General features: G+C 40.6%; 1 protein-coding gene across 3 annotated transcripts; it reads right to left on the bottom strand.

The window, feature by feature from the left end:
- Positions 1-1,707: 1,707 nt before the first annotated feature.
- miip (migration and invasion inhibitory protein) lies at positions 1,708-7,484 on the bottom strand. 3 transcript variants are annotated; one of them, XM_071526372.1, is made up of 9 exons: positions 7,150-7,484; positions 6,206-6,408; positions 5,273-5,378; positions 5,036-5,147; positions 4,853-4,932; positions 4,630-4,756; positions 3,527-3,623; positions 3,193-3,330; positions 1,708-2,985 (listed from the first exon to the last, which is right to left on the bottom strand). In XM_071526372.1, the coding sequence occupies exons 1-9, from the start codon at positions 7,379-7,381 to the stop codon at positions 2,851-2,853; spliced, it is 1,230 nt and encodes a 409-aa protein (XP_071382473.1). In that variant the 5' UTR covers positions 7,382-7,484; the 3' UTR covers positions 1,708-2,850. The 3 variants fall into 3 exon arrangements, with proteins under 3 accessions (XP_071382473.1, XP_071382474.1, XP_071382475.1); XM_071526373.1 differs by having other exon boundaries at positions 3,196-3,330; XM_071526374.1 differs by lacking the exon at positions 3,193-3,330.
- Between the last annotated feature and the right edge of the window lie 7,925 nt (positions 7,485-15,409).

The following is a 15,409-nucleotide window of genomic DNA, read 5'->3' as shown; positions in this document are numbered from 1 at the left end:
TTTCCTTGAACTGAGACGGGTATTTCGAGGCAGGAAGCGACAAACCGGCTCTCGTCTAACCCATGTTGATTGGTGTGATGTAAACGAAGTCCAATATGCGGTTAGCTTGACGCCGAAATATCGTCTAGATAGGCAAGGCTGTGAATTGGGCTGATCGAAGACAAGATATAGGCTACAGTAGCCTACTCCTTGTCAGTTACAGGTTCCAATCACCTGGGCCCACCGATATAGGCTATTATAACTAAAGCTTTAATGAATGTTAATTAATGAGAAACATGATATTTATTCATTTGTGATAAGGGAGACCATCCTTCAAGCAGAAAGCAGGTTCAGTTCAGGTTACTGTGACAGGTGACAGAAAGTATCTGGTCCTGCTGCTTAAGTCCTATTTTCTCCAACCCTGCTCCTTGGGGTGGGAAAGCAATGACAAATGTATCCTATACAGGGGAACACACACGCACACACACACACAAAGATCTATTGATTAATTTGAACGTAGCCCTCCTCCAGTATAGGTCTTAGCATCCAAGTCCACTTGTTTGTTTCTCTCATGAACTGTATAAGGATTTGTCTTGTTTTGTGGAACTATCCCTTTTGATTTCTGTCATGATTATTTCTCACAGGTCCATACAGGCTGTGGATGCAAGATACTGAAAGAAAAGAAAAAAATAGGTGCTGCTGCTGTGCCCAGTTTAATGCCCCTGTGCTTCCCTTTCTTCTTGCCTGCATGAGGCGATGACATTTCACAATAAAGTTCCCCCTCCCACATCCTCAACATTTTTCTGTTGCTCAAGTAACGCAGTGTCACGGCTCTGTTGATAAGCCCACATTGTCCATTGTAATCTTTGCATGCTTTATCTACTGTACTACACTTTGTTGTAGAATTATTAAAAAAAAAAAAAAAAATGTAATTCTGAGGGTGTTTTATGACATTTTCATACCTTCAGCGTTTTGCTGGAGTGTGACTGATACAGACGAATAAAAAGAGTTTTAAGGCAGCATGCATAGTATTCAGTATTCACTCTTGAAAGAAAATACCTGTGTTGTCCACTTTTTGGTTCATCTCCCCTAATCCCACCTTTACAAGTTGCAGTATTCCTCCTGGACTATTTGATAAATGCCATTTGTCTGGTATCTCTCTGACTGTTAGGTTACCTGAAGAGCTGAAGGAAGCCTCCCCTCAGAAATTGATCACCACTAAATCTCCAGTGATGGATTAGGGCTTAATATTGACAAAGATTACTGTCAGCGGGATGTTGGAGTTTGTAGCTAAATGGCATCACTGCAGCTTTCCATTCTAGGTTATCTAATGAAACGTGCAATGGGCAGAACATCCACTTTGGTGTCTCAAAACCAGAGACCATGTAGAGGGGAAATGATTACCAGTGTTTTCCTTTAACACCCTTTGTGTGGTAAAATCCAACATAGTACCACAAAACCTCATATGACTTGCACAAAGCAAATCTCTTATAAAAAGGCAGCCAGGCTCTAAGATGGCTATCAGTAGGAAGCCTGCCAGAAAACAATACATTGTTGATACTTTCCTTTGACTGAGCTGTTTGTGCTGTGAAACTTTTAAGTACGTAGAGTCAGCACTGCATCAAATAGGAACTCAACAATTCATACCATTGTTTCTCTGCTGCACTTTAATCAAGTGACAAGAGAAGATTTCACAATAGAATTACATTTCTTTTCTTTTTACTTGAGTTCTAGTCTGGACTTTTTTAGTTGATTCTATTCAACACACCCTGATGTGTTGTACTGTACGTATGCAATGCTACCCAGCTTATTCAAATCATTTAGCCTACAAGACAGTGTGCACAGAGGAATTGGAAAAAACTCTACAGTTCGTGGCGTGCTTCTGTTTAGGTGTGATAGGTGGGACAGCTTCAGTATTTGACATTAAATAGCTCATGTGGTTGTGGCTTCCTGTGAATTGCAACTACTGTATATTGCCCTCTACCCTTACATTCTCAGTTCTCAGTCCCACAGTAGACAAGCTTCAACGGAAGTTAAAAACAGAAGTGTCAAACTGGGAGCCAAAACAAACAACTGGAAAGGGAAATGTGAACTAGTGCCTGAGCAAGAGAGATTACTCAAAATCATTTTCTAAAAACAAGAAAAATGTGCTCAAAAATTTTCTACCATTTTCATTACATCTCACTTAAAAAAGTATATGCAGATTAACCCTCATAATGTCATTCTAAAACAGTCTATACTTCATCTGCCCCCTCTTCTGTTAACCATTTCCCCTTATTCTGTGAGTGAGCCTTTCCATTGTGGCATAACATTATGACGCGACTGACATTCACATGCAAAGTGTACACCAGTGCGTTTTCAATTCAGATGACAATTTACGCAGTACAATTAAAGGAAATTTCTATCAACATGAGGTTAAATGGGCATAAGATGCTCCATCTTGTACATTATTCCCATCTTACTGAACTTGCAGATCTTTAGTCACATTAGGTCTAAAAAACTACAAAACCAAGTCAGCTACTTCACGTGCCACCTTTCATCCTACATTTTTTTTAACAAATAATCTCATATTTCATATGAATGCATATAGCATTAGTCGGTTACAAAAGGTGATGTGCTATTCACATTACCTAACATTGAGTGATTTCACATGGCAAACATGGAAAATGAAATTCAAAATCAAATTTAAACAGTACAAATTTAGAGAATCAAAACCACAACATTATTGAAATAAAATATTCACAAAAATCAAGCAATACTAACTGATGCTTAAAACATGAATATAAAAACAGGAGATCATTTTGGTGGCATTATCAAATGGTTCTCTTCGGAATTACAATGATCAATCAAAAATATATTTCCAGTGTCTTGTCAGTGCACAGGGTAAGATGTAATACCTAGTTTGCCTTTGGGAGAAAAGTGCTGGAAATGGTGGCGAGCTAAGCGAGACACATTAAAGATCTGGTCGGGGCGCTGGTGGCCGGACACTCTGGACACAGTGAGCTCCTGAAAAAAAAAACATAATGTAATTACCACTGAGAATGGTGCCATGTATTTCCCCATAAGACTCAACACTGTTTCTCATTGTTTTTACACTGCATACCTAATCACATTTTCTTCCTTTTCTGAGACCAGCATTATACTACAGTACTGTTATTAGTTCCCAGTAATGTTTTGAGTTTGGGATTTAATAGGAAGCCTGCAATGTCTCACCACCTGCTCCTTGTTGTGCGACTGTGCCAACGGCAGCTCAGCGCAGGTCTTCATATTATTCACACTGCTGCGTAGGTCGAGGCTGCTGGGCTGAGGCTGGCTGCTCTGACCGGTGTTCGACCAGCCTGAGAGACAGTGCTGGAGAACATCAAACAAGGCTTGCTATGAGATCCAGCACAAGGTATACTAATGAAACTAAGTGAATTTAACTATACAGGGGTTAACACAATAAGCAAAAGGTCACAGTTGGAAAATTAATTTTAATGTCAGAGTTGAAAATCAAAAATCATCATGCAGTGGCTGTTTCTCATTCAAGCACTTTAGTCACACTCACCGATGGTAACCCCAAACTATCAGAGGGGTCAAAACTGCATCGCCGATGGGCTTTGTACTTGTAACATGGCAAGAGAGTGGAACGAGGAATGCTGACCCTTAGAAATTAAAGAGGAAGAAAATTCACGTGGGAATATACATGCCACAACTGCTTGATGATTGGTGTGTAACTTAGAAAGACTTGAAAAGATCACATTTCAACATCATCAGGGGGACACACACATACACACCAGTGGAAGAGTGACTGCCAAGTACACAAAGTGAGACACGAAGAGAGGAATTGCAACTGCAGATTATTTTTATGCATTTTAGCTTGACAAAAATAAAAATTGCTTGACTTGCTGGAATTACAAAATACTTAAAATTCATGTTGCAATTCCTTAAAGGAGTCTTACAATGTTCTTGAATAATGTTTAGAACAGTGAGGACCGTTGATTATGATAGTTTGAAAGGAAATTTGGTGAAAGCCTCTTCATAGATTTTAAAGCCCCAAACCATGCTTCACAAACATTGTCATGCCACAGACCAACAAACAGACACATTTTGTTGACACATGTTGTTGATTTAGTAGTGAATATTATCATGTGGGGAGATAATAGTGGTGAAAGCAAAGCTGATTAGAATAGTCATTTTTATACATTTTCTAATTAGGACAATTTCTAGTAAATTACATTAGAATTAAATTAATCTATTCCTCATTTTGCTGGGGACCCCATGGAACCCCCTCAAGGACCCCTGGGGGTCCCCAGACCCCACTTTAAGAGCCACTACCTTAGTCCTCTTCGGATCATGTTGGTTTCCTATAGTTGGCTGCTTTTTTTTTTTTTTTTTTTATAAATCGGTTGTGGGAGGATCAGTGAACCCAGAAAAAGCATTTAGACAGTACTGCATGAATAGGGAGAAAAAAGGTTTATTAACTAGGCAAACCACTGTCACATCCAAGACACTGTCGTAGGATGTGCATCATGTCAAATTAAAGAAGTTTGTCTTTCAATTGATACCAAATATATACTGGGTGTTCTTAAGTGTCCGGAAAATGCAATTAAAATGCAGTTAAGTTTGTTTTAAGGAGCAAATCAGCACACGCCTGAACATCATCATCACCTGATAAAAGCTGGTTCAGCAGTAGTGTGGGGGTGAGTGGATTTGGGCTTTCTGCACACAGGACAACACTCCTGAGAGTGAAGTGGGACTGGGAACAGTCTGCTGTTAATCCTGTAAGAGAACGTACCTGGACAAGAGCAGAGCAGAGCAGACAGAGAGAATTACTTGGCTTGAAATAAATAAATAATGAGAATAAGCTGTTCAGTTAAATTAGCCTTCTTACATTGATGAGTGTCCATGTTAGCCTCTGGGCCTTCCTTGTTTGCTAGCAGTGCTGGGACTGAATGGTTCTCCTCAGGAAATCTTTGAGAGCCAATTAATAGTCATTTAATTAAGGTGTCATCAATCACAGGTAAGCTTGACACATGTAATCAGTCTCAAGTGCAATCAGGTGAGAACCACTCACCCTGCTTGCTGGCTGTAGACACATTCGTCTTTATTGACTGATCGAAATGTGCGCAGGTCATTGAAGAAGTCCTCAGAGCGCTCCGCCAAGGAGCTCTCCACATCCAGCACTCCTAAGAGGGAAGGAATAGACATCTCAGAACACCTGCTAGTACTTGTTTTGTTGGATATGTGTATAAATATGAGCATGAGAGAGAGAGGGGAGGGGGGGTATACTAGACAGACAAATAATGAGTACCTGCTATCCAGTCATATCCAAGTAAGGGCTGCAGATGATGCCTATCTGAGGCAGACATCTCCTCCCATTCATCAGACTGAAACGTGACTCTACTTCCCACCTCCCTCTACAAATGCAGAAAAATGATGCAGAGCATTAGTGATCAGTATTTTCCAATGTGATTCAGCTGAGCTACAAAGGTCACATTTTCTGTGGCTAAGTAGTGTCTTTATGTTTTAAACACTATCAAAATATACAAAGCCCCTGCAAATCTGATATTTTAAAGGAAGAGTTCATCTCAAAATGAAACTTCAGTCATTATCTGCTCACGCCCCCATGCCAGTCAAAACTCTCAAATTTCATACAGAAACCAAATACACAGCGAGTTTGCCCCCATTGTTCCATCTTATCCTTCTCCCAAACTACTGGAGTTAAAGGGCTATCTTCTTTTTCCAGCTCCAAAAAAAATTAAAATGTCCATCAAAATTCGCCAAACAGCCCATACAGCATAATCCAAGTGTTTGGTATCCAAACAATTGCACAGTGGGTCCAAAAGCCCAATATTTAACTTAGTATCTCCTATATTCCTCACTGACAATGCTCTGGTCCCATGCATCCTACAGTAGCAAGCAGAGCCTCCAGAGCGCTGTGAGGTGCGAGACACACAGTGCAATCTTCTGGCTTCAAAACACTTGGATTATGCTGCACAAGCTGTTCAATAGTTTGGTAGGAAGCTGAGAGTGAACAACAGGGGCTAATGGAGTTTCCCTTGACATGGGGGTGAGTAGGTATTAACTGAAATTTCATTTTTGGGATGAACTAGGCTATTTCTTTAAGCTGACTAGTTTGGATAACACTGCTTACTTTATGGGAAATTTGCAGAGCAGGATTAGCGTAGTATAATAAAGGGGCAAATAACAGGTGAGCAGATCTTCCTATGTTTCCTTTGCTCACCTGTTTTTGGCCCCGATCCAGAAGACTGGACTTGGTGCCGGGTCCTCTGGTGTCCTGTGGTCTGATATGGACTGCAGGGCGTCTGAGGCTGAATTTGAAAACTTCTGATGGCACAGTGTGGTCAGCAGTTCCTTGTCTGTGTTTGGAGGTCAAAGACGGTGTGGAAACAGTGCACTGCATGCCTGTCTGTCTCCTACATGTATCTGATGGGGATAGAGGAAGAGATTTTTCCATCAGGACAAAGCACAACATTATCATTCCAAATTAAAAGGAGAATAGCAGTGCCATTAAGAGTTATTGCCCATTGACTTCTGTCTAATTTAAATGAACCCCAAATAATTTTGCAATACATGTCGCATGTAAGCAGATTTTCTTTTTTAAACATTTACTTGTTCGTATATTCTTCGTAGATTTTACATACAAGCTACAATACAAGTTTTAGGGTGTCAAACCTTTCTTGAAATTAACTGCTGCGCCTGCTTACAAAGACACCCCAAATGACAAGACATGGTTATGACAATAAAGCTGGTAAAGCGACATGTTTTTGAGGGATTATTTTCTGGCGGAGAGTTAAATTTCTTCCTGTGGGTCTCAGGTCTCAAGCAGAGCATAATGTATTCGCGCAGTGATATGAAAACATTCAACTCGGTGAAATAAGGACAAAACAGTAACTTTGACAAAAACCAAACCAATACTTCATATTTATTGTGATGGATTATCTAGCTCGGACAAAATTCAGGTCTGTGGAAGCTGTCATACTGTACAAAATGAATGGCAGCAAAAGGCTTCTTCTGATAGGCAGGTAGGGACAAGAGTCCTGATATTATCTCCAACCGCCAGGAATAACGTAACGTTACAGTAAATAAGAGGGCCGCCTGACTGGTCTCACCCCTCACATCCACCCCTTGACTTCGTTTTGGCTTTAATTTCAAACGTTTCATTACCCGCATAGGACACAGTAGGTTTGGCGAGGGCCGCTCTTGCAGGGCCGCGGTCTCCATCAGTCAGGGTCAAAACCTCTGCTGGTTTTCCTATCTCCTCTGCCTCATCTTCACTCTCCCTCTCGTGGCTTTGGGCGCAGTTTAGATGCTGCAATCGGTCTCTTTGCTGCCTCAACTGCATCAATAAATCCTTGTTACGCTCTCGCAAAACACTCAGTCGATCGGCGTCGGACATCGTACATTTGTTTATTTACACCCCATTAAAACGTGTGTTTAGTAATTGTAAAATAAATTGCGAAAGTTTCAGTGTTCTTTGTTATTCAAAGTTATCTGGCTTTACCACTTCCATAACAACGCGTTGACAACATTGATTTGATTGGTTACAAACCAGTTACCCATAATGCCGTGTCACCGTCTGAGGCTTTTTAAAGCGACAGACACACATTGTGGAGTTTAGCTTCAGGGCACGATAGTGAACAATAGAGGGTGCTATTTACTTTATTTGAGACTTTGGACAGAGTTTACAATGGTCCAAGTACCTCTTATTAATGAACTATTTTGAAGATGATGAGAAGAACTGTTGTAAAGTCATGTAAAATTGGTGACAAATGCTGCTATGAACAAAATCCCTATTTTACCCATAAATTCACATATTTTATTTCTCTAGTCAAGAAATATTATTGTGAATCATCTGCTAGAGAACTACCTGCAGCTCAAGATCAGTAAGAAAGAGCGGTCAGTAGATTTCAGACATAAGAGGCCAGTCTGTGAAGATCCAGACTGGGGTAAGTGGAGATGGTGCACTCCTGCAAGGGCCTGGAGCTGCACAACAACAACAAAGTGACAACAACACTATACAAGAGAGAGCAGAGTCAGGGGCGTGGCTAGGAATTATGGGTCCCGTGTGCAGGACCCCCCCCCCCCCCCCCCCCCCCCCCACTTTCCTCTCATCCCCACACCACCATTATTCCAACTATCATCACCATACTTTAACCAGTAGTCCCCTGTTCAAAGTCTGTCCAGGGAGGACAGTTTTCCTTCAGTCTGCACAGGGAAAACTGAGCCAAAATAATATTCCTGCATTGTCCAGTTTGTGCCAGATAACCGCTGTATCACATTTTTGAGAAAGTTGTGTTTGTTTTCAGTTTTGAAGAGTTCAACCAAACCCTGTTTCTAAACCAGAGCAGTTGTGAAATAAAAGTTTCAAATATTTATAGATATACACTTGAGGATCACAAAAGGCATGTTAGTCCAGACCCTATTCCCCCCCACTACTGCGCCCCAGGTCAGAGTATTGTTCTTCTTGAGGAGGCTCAGGTCTTTAAATGTGTGCCACAGATGACTCTCCATGCTCATTCAATCTGCACAAAGGTGGGGGAAGCAGGCAGGAAAGATAAACAACTTTGTGAGAAAGGCTGACTGTGTTGTTGGACTGAGCCTTGTCATGCCGGAGGCAGTAGTAGAGGGAAGGATGAAGACTAAACTGAACTCCATCCTAAGCAACACCTCCCACCCGCTCTGTGGTGGCCAGGTGGCAGCTACAGAGCATCTTTAGCCTCTGCCTCACCCCCACTAAGGAGCAAAACTGAGCATCTTAGGCGCTCTTTTGTGCTGACAGCCATCAGATTGTACATTGCTTGCTAGCCGACTGGCCCCCAGCCTCAGCCAACTAGGAGCTCCCAAGAATTTCTTCTCAGACTCAGTCTCAGTCTGCCTAGTGGTGGCTGGGCCATTGTGGTTTACACACTCAGTGATTAAGTATATTACCAGCAGATGTTTCAGATTTAAGTATACTTAAACATGGTCCAAATTACTTTCTTCAGTGTGGTTCCAACTGATGACTGAATGTTGTTGTGATTGTTGGTTTTAGCAAAATTAACATGTTGTTTTTTCCCCCCATTGTATGATTCTTAAAGGACAACCAGTGCTTCTAAAAGTGGAGATATTTGTAGGCCTATGTGTTCATCCTCTGCTGTGTGGCTTGATGACATTAATTTATTTACATTAAACCTGTCCATCCGTGGTGACACTAATCAGTCTTGCAGGTGGCAGCGGGTCAGAGCCATAATGATATGCACGATCCCCTGCGGAGCGAATGGTGCGGAACTGTGTGGGCGAGCCGGTGTTCGGTATTCCAGTCACGGCTCGTTTGCATCGAGAGGTGTCCAAGCCAGCCTGGTGTGATTAGTTGACCACAGTAGTGTGGAGTTGCACCCCATTATCATTAAACGGTGCCAGTCATGAAGTCATATACTCCTCTCTGTCTCTGTAATTACTCTCCCACTGTTGAGCTCCAAGCAATTACTGCCTGCTGCCGGAATGCTTCATCGTTCATTAGGCACAGATAACGGACTCTGCAACAACAAAAACAACAACAAAAACGGGAATTACTCCAGATTTACTAAGGTGTCATTATTAGCAGTTTAGTGGAAAATTGACCCTGCATTAAAAAGTAAAGGTTTATTTTCTATGTCATCATCATGAGGAAAGGTGTATTTAGCTGAGAGTGGTAAAATCATTGGGTCCCATAGCACTGAGAGTAGTTTTGGGGAATGGCCTGAGAAAACTGTAGCAGTACGTTGATGAACATCTTTATATTTGGCAACAGGCAACACACTTGTGGCATATGACAGGACCCAGGCGGCACAACCCACAATGATTAATAATAATTTAAGTAGCCCGCACAAGATGCTTTGTCTTGTATACATATTAAATAGATTGCTAAATTGTGTTTACTTACATGACATTTGCAAGTAGTTACAACATCATAGAAAAGAAAAATATATCATACAAGTAAAATATTCTGCCTCCTCCCCCACCCCATGCTTTACGAATGAAACGAGCAATAAGTAAACTAACCTTTCTAAAACATAGTTTTTCATAATCATCTAGCCAAAAGAAATTCATAGAAACAGAAGTTATTTTGACATATTTATGACACATTTCTTAGATCATCATATGCCAGACAGTAAAACATAAAATGAATCTCCTTCTCAGTTTCTCCCAAATCACAAAGTAGACATGTTCTTTCATCTTCAGAAGTATTACTAAACCTACCTGTTTCAATAGCTAATGGCAATGTACCTGACCCTAACTGTGCACAGAGATCTATGACTTCTAGTTCTAATTTTAAAACAAAATAAGGTCCTGTAATATGAATATTCTTGGATTTGACAGTATGTCCTTAATGTAGGTTTAAACCAGATGTCAATAGACCAGGTTTCTTTATACATAAGGCATACATTTGCATTAATTTCACACCTTATTCTGTTGTGAAAGATTAATTATAAATCGACTTTCCAGTATATATCCCAGTCAGTGATGTTTTCCAAATGCCTGATACTGGATTCATTGATTATTCTATGAATAGGTTCTGCTAAATGTTCTGATGAGATCAAAAGAGATCAAAAGACATTGGAATGCAGGCCATCAGTTGGTTCATTGTTCTGTCAAGACCGCGTGTAATTTTCAAAAGTTAATTGTAGGCTACAGAGGAGGCTTCATTTACAACCTTGGAATGTTTTTTTTAAATGCTGTGTGTCCAAGTAAATAATGGTGCACTTCCAATAAAAGTGTGCTAAATGCATACAAAGAAGTGGTATGACAAGATAATATGGTAAAGGGCAAACATTATACAGGACAAGACACAGAAATGGATGGAACGGACAGGACACAGTAACCACCTAATGGTACAACACCCTAATTACACAGGACATGACAGTAAATTACACAAAACAAGACACTGCACAGGACAGGACACGAAATGATCTAACCCCTGCTGTTTAAAACATACTTACAGCATAGAGTGTCATTATCTAAAAATAGAGCCAGGATTATCAGTAGCCATAGCACAACTTGTCAGATAAATTTCTGCATACTGAAACTGACACAGTACAGTTTTTTTTTATCAGAGAAAGCAGGTGATGCATTTACCTTAAACAACTCAGGTATCACCAATCCCCCAAATGGAGGAGAGAGAAGAGAAGGGAATAGGGAAGTATCACGCAACAAGATGTCAAACCGGAAAGTCATAAAACCGTATTTAGGAATATTTACAAATCACTGCTAAAGAAGAGCAGTCTACATCCCTCTGTAATCAGTAACTGCTCTTTTTAAAGTAAAGCCCATTGAGTTTCCTTGTATATATGTAGGTATACAAATAAAGTTTGACATGACTTTGACAAGCTCTCCTGTTAAAATGTAATTCATTCACTATCTCATGTTGAGCAACTGTCCAGGGAATCCAGACTTTGTGGTTTTACAGAGAAATATTGTGTGAGGGCCTGTGAAAGGGAAATTTGGTATTACCACATGGCCTGTTGCTTGCCATCTATCTCTGCTTTTTATCTGATCTAAAAAGTCTTTCTCGACTCCCCTGTTGCAGAGTAGCCATCGTCACAGTGGGAATATGGGACGGCAAAGGAAAATAAACCAAAGCCAAGGTACACATCCTCCCTGTGTGCTCTGTGTGGGGTGCGCATGCATGTGTGTGTGATGTCCTCTTGAAAACACAGGCCATTTGTCCTTTTATTGGCTAAGTCAGTATCAGCGGTTACTGTAGCTCAAGTTTTTTAAATAAATGCTGATTAGGTAAGATTCTGACAAAGCACAGCCATGAAATGAGAAAAAATGGAGAGTGAAAGATCAGTGGAGGGATCAGATGGAGAGGGGGGCGTCTGACAGAGTGGGTGGTAGGGCGATATTGGGGAGGGAGGTGGTTTTACTGATAAAGAGACGGAAAGGGTCGATTGTCCCCTCTGCTCCAGCGATAGCAGTGGATGCCATTAAGATAAGGAGGATTAGACCTGGCATGGCCAAAGCGCTGTCCTAGCTGCTGCAACCTGACGGACAGATGGAGCGATCGCACTCTGGGAGTGAAAAACCGCGGCCAGCAGGTTTGTTGTCACTCTGCTGTTCAACAGCTAAGTCAAGTCAAGTTCATTCATTTATATAGCCCTTCATCACAAGCATGTCTCAAATGACTTAACAAAGAACGAGCCTACCTAGATCTAACAAAATGATGTAATACAGTATGCAACAAAATGAAACACAACGAAGCAAAACAACGCACAAGACACAAAATAGCATGTTGGAAAGACATGATAGGCCCACCTGACCTATCTAGCCTAAACAACACCAACCTTAGACCCTTAATGTATGCAAGGAAAAACTCCCAAGAAAACCTTATTAGGAAAGAAGCCTTGGGTGGGCCGAGTTCAGAGGGATCCCTCACCAGGACGGCTGAGCGTGCAATAGGTGCCAGGACGAAACAGTAAAGTGGACAGTAACATGGACAACAACAATGAGATAAGAAGACAGATGGAGCGGCCAGATGTCTGAGGAGCACAAAGAGACCGATTCAGTCAGATCGAGTCAAATGGGAATACCACTAGGAAGTTAAGGATTCAGCTATGGTATTGATGTGATTTAGTGCAGTCCAAGCTGTATCTGTCAGCATGAGGAACTCCCACCCAAACTTAAACGCCAGACAACCAAAACTGTAAATTGTGATGTTGTACTGGTGTAAAGCCTGGAGCTATAAAGCAGACAACCAAAACTCTAATTAGTGATGCCATATGGATGTTTAGCCTGGAGCTGCCCCACAGAGGATGACTGGGAGACTGACTTTGTCGGTTCATACAGAACAGTGTTTGTCTGAACTTTTATTTCCAGAGAGTTACTATACAACATTTTTTTTAGTACCACTATCAGTTCCAAACCAGAAAATTTACAATGATCCCCAGGAAATTATGCTGGGCACACTCACAGCCACTTTTTTTTCCATCTTTTCCAATTATTTCTCTACAGAGTCTTCCATCTGAGTGACAAAAAAAATTTGAGGGAGAAACTCTTTGTTCTTGTTTGTGTCTCTGGGACACTACAGCTGATATTCACTAATAGAAACCGAGCTGTCCTGAAGCATATGAATAGCTTTAGTAACAGCAGAAATGAGTGTGCAATAATATGGTATGTTCAATTGAACGATGTACTTTTTATACAGGTGCAGCTGCACCAAATTTATGGGGGAGAATTTAGGAATGTAGATGCACACACATACACACACGCGCACGTACACACGCGCGCATGCACACACACACGCACACACATGCATACAGAAAGAGAGACGGAGGCATTAATACACACTTAACTTTTCTGTATAGCAGGCCCTCTATAAGTAGATTAGTCTGTCTTTACAAATGCCCTGGGTTTTTTTTTCAAAGAATTTATCCCCAAAGCAATTACGTTCAACCATGCTCAAGTTTTGCTTGAGTGAGAGCGAAGAGTGGAGACGCCAGTGAATATGTACGCAGTGACCCAACAATCATGCTCTGGTTAACCATATTTTAACATTTCATACATGGAAACAGTGATCTAATGGACTCTGATTTATGAGAGGAGGACAAAGATCATAAGGTTTGCTTTAAGTTTTTTTTTTACCTTTTGCGTTAGTCAGCAGTGGGAGCTCGTACTGGGGCTTTTATTTCACTGCTGTGGCTTTTGTGCTTCTATGAGGCCTTTTAACCACATGCAGTAAATCAACAGAGGAGGAACATACCAGTTAATCACAGCCTTGGTGTCAGGCAATCAATCTACTGAGTGCCACCAAGCTGACAGACAGTCTGTAGGGACATCTAATGCTGTCATACTCAACAGACGGACTGCCTAAACAGCCACCTGTGTCACATGAGAATCAATGCCACTATTTCATCCAGTCTTTACCACTCAGCAGCTTGTCCTTATATAACCAAGAACACATTATCTTCTGATTTGTAAATAGGGACAAATGCAAGATAGTATCACCTCATCACAAAATAGTGTTAAATAGGTTTCAAATCGAAGCTATGCAATTACAGGCTCAAATGTGCTGGGTTGGCTAAGCACATTTTGAGTGCCGGCCTAATCCAACAATATTTCACAGCGGACATAATTAACAGGGAGCAGAAAATCTGAAGCTTTGATTACTACTAATGTGAAGCTGCAAGCTTTTGAAAGACTGGTTTCAAGCAAAACCAAAACCAGTAGAAATGAGAAATTTAAATTGAATTAAACGAATAACAAATAAGAACATGCTGTTTATTATCTAGGCCTACTATAATAATAATAATAATAGAGAATAGAAAATTAATGTTCGGTCCAAATTACACAACATGTAATTTAAATTCTTTCTTTTTTAGATTTGAGACAAATTTTTCATAAGCCATCATACTGCAACCGCAGCAACTCTTTCACCTCTCCCCTCTTTACTCAGAGCGTTTCCACGCACATATCAGATTTTCTGGCACAGGCTTTTAGCAAAGTTGTGCAACCTTCTCCATCAAATACATAGCATTCATCTACAATAGCCTAATTAAAAAGCTTTCAAGCTTGTTTTTCAGATCCATTAATCACTGAGACAGTCAAGTATTTATTTATGACCTGTGTTAGTGCCAACATACACTGCCTTACATTTAGTACAGCAAATAAATCTCCAATAATTGAATTTGAGCTTCCATACGGAAACATAATTAGACATGTTTTTGCTAAGCTGTGGATACAGTGTCCGCTCAGCTCAAGCAAAAACTGACAAAAAAACTGCTGAGATAATAAAAAAAATGACAAATGATGTTAGTAAACAGCTTGCTCTGAGTCAGGTAATGATCATGACAAAGTGGAACAAGTGGTACAGCAACACAAGGTAGACAACACAGATGCAGCTGACTGTGCTTATACAAGCAGGATATGTGAGAAAAACCTTGCCAAGAAAGTATAATTCTGATTCAAAACAGTGTTCAACCATAATATACCAGTAGCTAAAAATCACTAACTTTCATATATTATATCTTACACAAGTACAAAGAAGCATTAGTAAGAAAAGGTGCAGTAGATAGAATAGTTTTCTTTTGAAAGAATCAGTAGCATAAATTCCACCTTTTTAGAGGCATTTTATGGGCCATTTTACAACCAGACTAATGTACAGAGGACATGGACAGATGTATGACTCTCTCTTTTCAATACACCTCCCACCTTCCCTGTGGGATAACGTCACAGTTCAGAGGGCTGGAAAGATGACCTAACAATTTCATGCCTGATTACAAATCCTCTCTTGGCCTTTTCTGATTTCTGTGAGTAACATATCTCAGTATTTTCCCTGAAGGATAAAGTTCAGACCTTAGCCATTCATTCAAGCCAGTGCTGGACATGCAGGAATTTCCTGGGGCTTTCTTACCTAATATCTTACCTTAGAAGCTGAACGAATGAAATAAGTCATGAAGGAGGCTGCATG

The sequence above is a fragment of the Centroberyx affinis genome, unplaced genomic scaffold, assembly GCF_046629955.1.
Source record: "Centroberyx affinis isolate AG114_WGS23_722 - 3 ecotype Tasmania unplaced genomic scaffold, CSIRO-AGI_Caff_v1 ptg001408l_1, whole genome shotgun sequence".
In the NCBI taxonomy this organism is placed as follows: domain Eukaryota; kingdom Metazoa; phylum Chordata; class Actinopteri; order Beryciformes; family Berycidae; genus Centroberyx; species Centroberyx affinis.
Note: the sequence above shows the minus strand (reverse complement) of the source record. Positions and strands in the feature narration are given on the sequence as shown.